The following is an 8,529-nucleotide window of genomic DNA, read 5'->3' on the forward strand; positions in this document are numbered from 1 at the left end:
TGATTTGTCGTAAATCAATCTAATTTGTGTGTTCTTGTTTTTGGGGTATTTTGTGTAAAAAAAAAAAAAAAAAAAAATTTCTTATTACAATTATAAAAACTATTTTTTTTCTATTTTTTTTTTTTTTAAATCAAATTAGTGTTGCCACATTACAAGATCCATAAATTTATTTTTCGTCTTATTGAGCTTTGTTAGGGCTCCTTTTGTACAGGAAAACCTTTATTATTGTAACTATTTTTTGAATACCGTATATACTCGAGTATAAGCCGACCCGAGTATAAGCCGAGACCCCTAATTTCAACCCAAAATCCCAGGAAAAGTTATTGACTCGAGTATAAGCCTAGGGTGGGAAATACCTCATCCCCCCCCTGTCATCATCCAGACCCGTCATTAACATCCTCATCATCATCATCACCTGTCATCATCCCCTTGTCATCATCCCACACCCCCCCTTCATCATCCCCTTGTCATCATCCCACACATCCCCTTATCATCCCACACATCCCCCCTTCATCATCCCCTTGTCATCATCCCACACATCCCCCCTTCATCATCCCCTTGTCATCATCCCACACATCCCCCCTTCATCATCCCCTTGTCATCATCCCACACATCCCCTTATCATCCCACACATCCCCCCTTCATCATCCCCTTGTCATCATCCCACACATCCCCCCTTCATCATCCCCTTGTCATCATCCCACACATCCCCTTATCCCACACATCCCCCCTTCATCATCCCCTTGTCATCATCCCACACATCCCCTTATCCCACACATCCCCCCCTTCATCATCCCCTTGTCATCATCCCACACATCCCCCCTTCATCATCCCCTTGTCATCATCCCACACATCCCCTTATCATCCCACACATCCCCCCTTCATCATCCCCTTGTAATCATCCCACACCCCCCCCTTCATCATCCCCACCCCCCTTCATCATCCCCACACCCCCCCCCCCCCCTTCATCATCCTCTTCTCATCATTCGCCCTCAGTGGTCTTCAACCTGCGGACCTCCAGAGGTTTCAAAACTACAACTCCCAGCAAGCCCGGGCAGCCATCGGCTGTCCGGGCTTGCTGGGAGTTGTAGTTTTGAAACCTCCGGAGGTCCGCAGGTTGAAGACCACTGCGGCCTTCAACATGCGGACCTCCAGAGGTTTCAAAACTACAACTCCCAGCAAGCCCGGGCAGCCATCGGCTGTCCGGGCTTGCTGGGAGTTGTAGTTTTGAAACCTCCGGAGGTCCGCAGGTTGAAGACCACTGCGGCCTTCAACATGCGGACCTCCAGAGGTTTCAAAACTACAACTCCCAGCAAGCCCGGGCAGCCATCGGCTGTCCGGGCTTGCTGGGAGTTGTAGTTTTGAAACCTCCGGAGGTCCGCAGGTTGAAGACCACTGCGGCCTTCAACATCATCCAGCCCCCTCTCACCCCCTTTAGTTCTGAGTACTCACCTCCGCTCGGCGCTGGTCCGGTGCTGCAGGACTGTCCGGAGAGGAGGTGGTCCGGTGAGGAGGTGGTCCGGGCTGCTATCTTCACCGGGGAGGCCTCTTCTCCGCGCTTCCGGCCCGGAATAGAGCCGTTGCCTTGACAACGACGTATCTGCGTCGTTGTCAAGGCAACGTGACTATTCTGAGGCCGGGCCCGAAGCGCTTAGAAGAGGCCTCCCCGGTGAAGATAGCAGCCCGGACCACCTCCTCACCGGACCACCTCCTTACCGGACAGCCCTGCAGGACCGGACCAGCGCCGAGCGGAGGTGAGTACTCAGAACTAAAGGGGGTGAGAGGGGGCTGGATGATGTTGAAGGCCGCAGTGGTCTTCAACCTGCGGACCTCCGGAGGTTTCAAAACTACAACTCCCAGCAAGCCCGGACAGCCGATGGCTGCCCGGGCTTGCTGGGAGTTGTAGTTTTGAAACCTCTGGAGGTCCGCAGGTTGAAGACCACTGCGGGTGGGGGAGTTCACTCGAGTATAAGCCGAGGGGGGTGTTTTCAGCACGAAAAATCGTGCTGAAAAACTCGGCCTATACTCGAGTATATACGGTACGTATGACTTTTTGTTTTATTTTCGGGTTTTTTTAGGGTCAGATTAACAAAATACCTCAATCATGGCGGTTTTCAACAGTGTTCAACTTGGGGAATAAAAAATAATAGTTCCTTTTTTTTTTTTTTCATGTATTAACACCTTTAGAACTCGGCAAATTTTCGTTTTTGCATTTTCCTCCTTCCCTTCTGAAAATCATAACACTTTCAATTTTGCACCTACAGACCCAAGGGCTTGTTTTTTGCATCACCAATTGTACTTTGTAATGACATCACTTATTTTATAATATAACCTGTGGCAAAACCCAATTTTTATTATTTGTGGGGTGAAATAAAAAAAAAACGCCATTTTGTAACTTGTGGGGGCTCCTGCTTCTACATAGTGCTTTTATTGTAAAAATGACACCTTATCTTTATTCTGTAGGTTCATACGGTTGCAATGATACCCAATGCATGTAGGTTTTATTTAATTTTTATACTTGTTTAAAATTGGCATCATCTGACCTTTAACTTTTTTTATTTTTCCGTGTTTATGGAGTTATGAGGGCAAATTTTGTCTGTAGTCTGTAGTTTTTATCGGTACCATTTTTGTTTTGATCGCTTGTTGTTAACATTTTTATGGTATATGAAGTGACCAAAAATGCACAATTTAGAACTAAGGTATTTTTTTTTACATGTACGCCATCGACCATGTGGTTTAGATAATCTTCTATTTTAATAGTTTGGACATTTACGCATGCGGCAGTACCACACAATTATTTTTATTCTTTATTACATTATTTTATTTTAAAAAAATGGATTTAAACTTTAATAGGGAAGGAGTTAATTAACTTTTATTTAAAAAAAATTACAAATTTATACTTTTTTGCAGCATTAAGGGTTTAAAACATGCAATCTTCTGATTGAATACACTGTTCAATGCTATGCCATTGCATAGCATTGATCAGTGTAACCGGCGCTCTACTGCTCTAGCCTGCTGCGCACTGAGCAGTAGGTCGCCGATTGGACGACGGAGAGGCATGTGAGGACCCTCGGTAAGCTGATCGGGACATCGCAATTTTGTTAGGATAGTCCCAATCAGCTCCACTGAGCTGCCGGGATTCTTTTACTTTTGCTTTAGGAGTCTAAAGGGTTAATGCCGGGCATCGGCCCTATCGGATGTGCCCGGCATTAGCCGTGGGTTCTGGCTGCCTGTAGCAAACGGGACCTACTTGGTTTAACCTGTTCTCCGCCAGTGAGAATGGTTTAAACCCATTAAACTGGACCAGGGCGTACAGGTATGCCCTGAGTTTTTAAGGATCAGTAACACAATAGGTTAAAAGCATTGGGCCCGGTAAACAGACTGCATCAGCAAGCCTGGGGGCCTTCACAAGACTCTGTTGCCATGGAAATTGATCACCACCCTTAATGACAGCCCTAAAAAGATGTATTGGCCTTTATTAAGAGGTTAAGAAAGAACCTTTAATTGTGTCTTTTACAGGTGGCAAAGACGGCCTGGTTGGCTTTGCAGATTTTGTCTACAAACACATTGTCCCTGCTTGCTTCCTTGCCCCATTGAAACCTACATTTGACCTTGCGGATGCCCAAACGATTTTGGTAAGTTGTTTGTTAAGGTATGTTAGCCATGTTTAATAAGGATACAGTAATGTCACCAGTATTGACCTTCTACGGGATGTAGGGCTGAGAGCAAAGAAAATTTCAGCAGGTTTTATTTTTTATTTTTGTTTTGTTTTACATTAGCAGTATTGTGTGGGGAGCAGGTAGTACGGTTTAAGCACAGATATGGTGCCTACCAAGGGGCACTACTAAGTGTGCTCCATCACACAGGTGCAACCGCTCTGAATGCGGTGGGAGAGATAATTAAAAACTTTTTTTGTTGAGCATAGCAACCCATTAAAGTTCAGCTTTTTATTTCTTAAAATTCTTGTTTGGTTGCTTTGTGCAACAAAGACAGTTCTACAGATTTTCTTTGACCGTTTTAGTATCTACCCCAATTTTTATTGTGCAGAAATAGTATGACTATATAAACCTGATATACCCATAATCCTAATAACCTAAAGAAAAAAGTTACCAAATTACTTATTTATTCTGCACGGTGAAAGCAGTAAAAATGTCCCAAAAACTTTCAGTCTGTACATATGTCTTCACATGTCCCGTGGCCACACTATTTGTCTTTATGAGGAGCAAAACTTCCTGAGGAGCACAGGACAAGAGAACCACTATACAGATGTATGTGTGTATGTTTAAAGGAAGCATTCTGTCGGAAATGGCTGGCTAGGTATATTATTAAAGGAATTCTGTGGCCAAAATTAACTTCATCCCCTTTCCACAGGATAAGGAATAAGTAGCAGATGGCAGGGGGTCTGACTGCTGGGGACTCCGCGATCTCCTGAACGGGACCCAGTGAGGGGCACGTGTGGTAGAGGGCACACACTCCTTTGAAATAATTGAAGCGGTTCCATCTGGGGTAGACGACACGCGCTCCTTACTGAGCAAGATTGGGTCCCAGCGGTCGGACCTCCTGCGATCAGCTACTTAACTACTATCCTGGGAATACATTAATTTTGGCCCCAGTACTCCTTTAAGGTTCTCCCTTTTTTGTGTGTGCTCAATTAGATAAACTATTGTCAGCTTGGAAAATGCTTTAATATGTACATAAATGATCTTTTTACTTTTTTTTTCTTTAGGCCTTGTCGGAATGCGCTGTTACGATGAAAACCATATATCTAAAAAGGGTGAGCCCTTGAGATGTCTTTATTACATGCACCGCTTTACTGACATTGTTTTTTATATAATCTTATGCCATTAATGTCTGATGCGGGTTTTATGTGTGGCGCTCTCACTAATGTCATGAGTAAAGAATCCTCATCCTGCCTGGTAAGGTGGCTGTTGACCTCTTCTAGGCTTAGAAATAGGGAAGTCCCGATAAGAGTTAAGAGATGAGAGTGAGTACGAGTACCGATACTTAATTTCTAGTACTCGCCGATACCAAGTACGAGTATTTTCATTTTAAAGGGAATCTGACACCAGGGTGACGCGGTTTCTGGCGCTACTTACCGTGCTGATATGTGGGTTCCTTGTTGTGTACAATGGAGGTGGCTGCTGTAGGATGAGCCAAGATTTCTCTCTTCTCGATTGGGCAGAACAGGGAATTTGCATTGGCGGTGAGACCGATGACCACAGCGTGAGCAGCGGCAGAAACCGGGTCACCTGCACTATCTACCTATAAAATGAAGTTGGTGCAGTTGACTCTGCTGTAAGATTGCCTTTAATAGTAGGGAGTATCCCCCTGCAGACATTAGCAGGGACCCCCTTTAGACATTAGCAGGCCCCCCCCCCTTTAGACATTAGCAGGGCCCCCCCCCCCCTTTAGACATTAGCAGGGCCCCCCCCCTTTAGACATTAGCAGGGCCCCCCCCCTTTAGACATTAGCAGGGACCCCCCCCTTTAGACATTAGCAGGGACCCCCCCCTTTAGACATTAGCAGGGACCCCCCTTAGACAGCTAGCAGACAGCTGTCTGTCAGCTAGCCCCCTTTAGACAGCTAGCAGCCCTCACCCTTGTGGACAGCTCACCTGCAGCTGTCCTCTGTCAGGTGCTGTCGCTCCGCTGCTTCATCCTCCCGTCCGCATCATGGTGATCTATGGAGGAGCATGTGACATACACGTCACTCTGCTTCCTCCGTAGCGTTACGCTGGGCGCAGGGGAGGAGGAGTGACGTGTGTCACATGCTCCTCCATAGATCGCCATGATGTAGACGGGAGAACCGGTGTTAGTGAATATTGGGACACAGAATGCTTCAAGACACAGTTTTCTTCACTACACCGGGCAGCGGAGTGGCAGCAGGTATCAGACATGGTATCGGGGGCATTGAAAGAGTCCCCGATCCCATGGAAATGGACAGTATCGGCCCCGGGACAACCCTACTTAGAATGTATAGGAGGTAGCATGTGCACTAATCTCTCCATTTACTGAAACATCAAAACAGGTGTGACATCCATTCATTCTCTGCTTAGATTGACAACTGTGGCCATATTTTGTAGTTATGTGGTGGATTTTTAACCCTCTAATCTGTAAAATTGTTTTAGGGTCCAGAATGTATTCAATATCTGCAGCAAGAATATCTGCCTTCTTTGCAAGTAGCTCCAGAAATTATCCAGGTAAATTGTGCTGTGGGTGCACCTTGGAGTTGGGTATAATAAAAACAAGCTTTCACTAGATGGCCATCACCATGCAGTAAATAATGCTGTAATAAAAAAGCTTTCATTCTATATTATTTCATTCACACAGTTGTATTTAGTATTGTGCAGTTATGAAACAGTGCTCTAACATAGCTGTAAGCCCACATTGTACCTTCATATACGTCCAATTTTTATACATTTTTATATCTGTAAGAGAATTCTCAGATTAGGGTAGGACTTTAAATTTTAATGTGCTTTATATTTTACCAGGAATTTTGTCAAGCACTTCAACAACCAGATGCTAAAGTATTTAAGAATTATCTAAAGGTATTTTTTTTTTCTTGTACAACTTAAGTCATTAGACAATAAAATGTCATTTCTGATGACCTTTTTCTTTTCTCCCCAACTCTAGGTTTTTTTTCAACGAGCGAAACCCTAAGGAATATACTGGAATTGTCATGCGCCTGATGTCCTACTCAGGAACTCCAGTTATTAATTTATGTAGATTGCTAATTTTGTACATGCCTATAAACTGGTGTTCTATACAGAAGTCGCTTCCTATCCTATACCAGTCAATGAATGCTCATAGAGCTACAGACACATCTTATCCATGGTGGAAACCAGCTTCAGTGGGGAGCATACAATCAAACATTAACTTTTTTTCATGTTTTCAAGTTTACGCCAATGAGAGTAAGGTTGTGTTAGCACTTGCTTTTTTTCTCCAGTATTTTTTTGTTCTCTAACTGATCTATACCATTTTTAATGAAACTGATGTTTGTCATCAGTTTGTCAGTGTTTTATTATTTCTTTCAGTATTTTGTCATTCCTTAACCATATTGATAGACAATAAACAGTGTATATTCGTGTGTGTACACACACATATATCTGACACATACACACTTGCATATTCTTACTTTAAGGGCCTAGTCACACTACAAATTTTTGAAGTGGAATTCCACTTATAGAATACAGTGCAACAGCCTCCCATTGTTCCCAGTAGGATTTTTCTGCGCCATTCACACTACGGAATTTCCGCAATGGATGTTCTGCCGCAGAATCTGCTCTGAAATACATTGACTTCCATTAAGACTTCGAATTTCTGAGGGGTCCTAGCGCCAGCTTGTTTTGTTAGCACTGGCTCCAACCGGAATCTTTACCCAGAATATCTCCAGACTTAGATTTTGGTAGTGTCCTAAGGCACATCATCGAGCAAAACACAGCAGAAAAACCGAAAAAAATAACACAATATACAGTTTTTATGTTGCACATAACTTAGTAGGATCCATCAACTGATCCATTATTTGTTTCGCTTTATTTTAATTTTTTTTTTTTTTTTTTTTTTGGCTCTTTATTACTGCTAAATAAAGCAAGTGTGAACTTAGCCTGACATAGTCAATGTAATATTTTGAAAATTGAAAATAGCTAAAAAACAGTCAGGAGAATCACTGTAAATTTTTATTTTTTAATTTCTCCAAATGAAGGTGTTAATTTTACATGTTTTGCTCTCCTGATGTGTATTGTGGAGTAATAAAGAAAAAATAGTGAACTTTGTAGATAGCTTAAATAATTTTTTTAACGGACACTGAACCCCTTAATCTATTTGTCAGTGGATAGGCTGACACAATACGTCTAATATGACCTGAGTGAGCTCGCAGAGGAAACAAATAAATGCAGTCCACAACAGTATTTATGAATTAGATTAGAGAAGAGATGGAGAAGTTTCAATATTAAATGCATTGCTTCTTGGAATGTCAGAATTTATAGGAGCTGAATCTATAAACTTTTTATAAAAGGAAACACAATAAATTTTATGTAGTCAAACCTAGTTTTTCTTTCTCCTGGAGCTGTCATAAATAATTCATGAGCTATGCTTTTCCTACTACATGATGATAACTCTGGAATAGGCACAGTAAAGAACTTTGGTTTTAAAGGGGTTGGTAAGCAATACATAAAGAATTACTTGTGTTCATACTTGATATACATGCTTTCACCATGAGGTTTTATTGAAGAAAAAATATTAATTCCTTGAGGGTCCGTTCTGCTGTCTCTTCAAGAGACAGAATGCAGTCCACTTCCTCATCTGTGATCAATGGCTGCAATTACTATGATGCATTTCTGTTGTTTACCCCGATGCTGAAGTTCTCTCCCACTGTTCCCTTCCCCCATCCACCTAATTGTCTGCACATTACTTCAGAGCAGTTTGTTTGCACTGCTCTTGCACCTCCATCTAGCAGCTGCCTCTTCTGCTAGACTGACGGTAATATAGTGCTCCTTCTAAGGCAGCTGACTTCTGCTCTGGGGGCTCGCTT

At 43.0% G+C, this 8,529-nt stretch overlaps 1 protein-coding gene across 2 annotated transcripts in view; it reads left to right on the forward strand.

The window, feature by feature from the left end:
- XPOT (exportin for tRNA) overlaps positions 1-8,042 on the forward strand; it is an 81,078-nt gene extending 73,036 nt beyond the window's left edge. For both annotated transcript variants that reach the window (XM_056574277.1, XM_056574278.1), the window contains exons 21-25: positions 3,520-3,635; positions 4,727-4,774; positions 6,128-6,199; positions 6,491-6,547; positions 6,633-8,042. In XM_056574277.1, coding sequence (XP_056430252.1) covers positions 3,520-3,635; positions 4,727-4,774; positions 6,128-6,199; positions 6,491-6,547; positions 6,633-6,659 — 320 coding nt within the window. In that variant the 3' untranslated portion in view covers positions 6,660-8,042. The remainder of the gene's footprint in view (positions 1-3,519; positions 3,636-4,726; positions 4,775-6,127; positions 6,200-6,490; positions 6,548-6,632) is intronic.
- Positions 8,043-8,529: the final 487 nt, after the last annotated feature.

Source organism: Hyla sarda, chromosome 4, assembly GCF_029499605.1.
Source record: "Hyla sarda isolate aHylSar1 chromosome 4, aHylSar1.hap1, whole genome shotgun sequence".
Lineage (NCBI taxonomy): Eukaryota > Metazoa > Chordata > Amphibia > Anura > Hylidae > Hyla > Hyla sarda.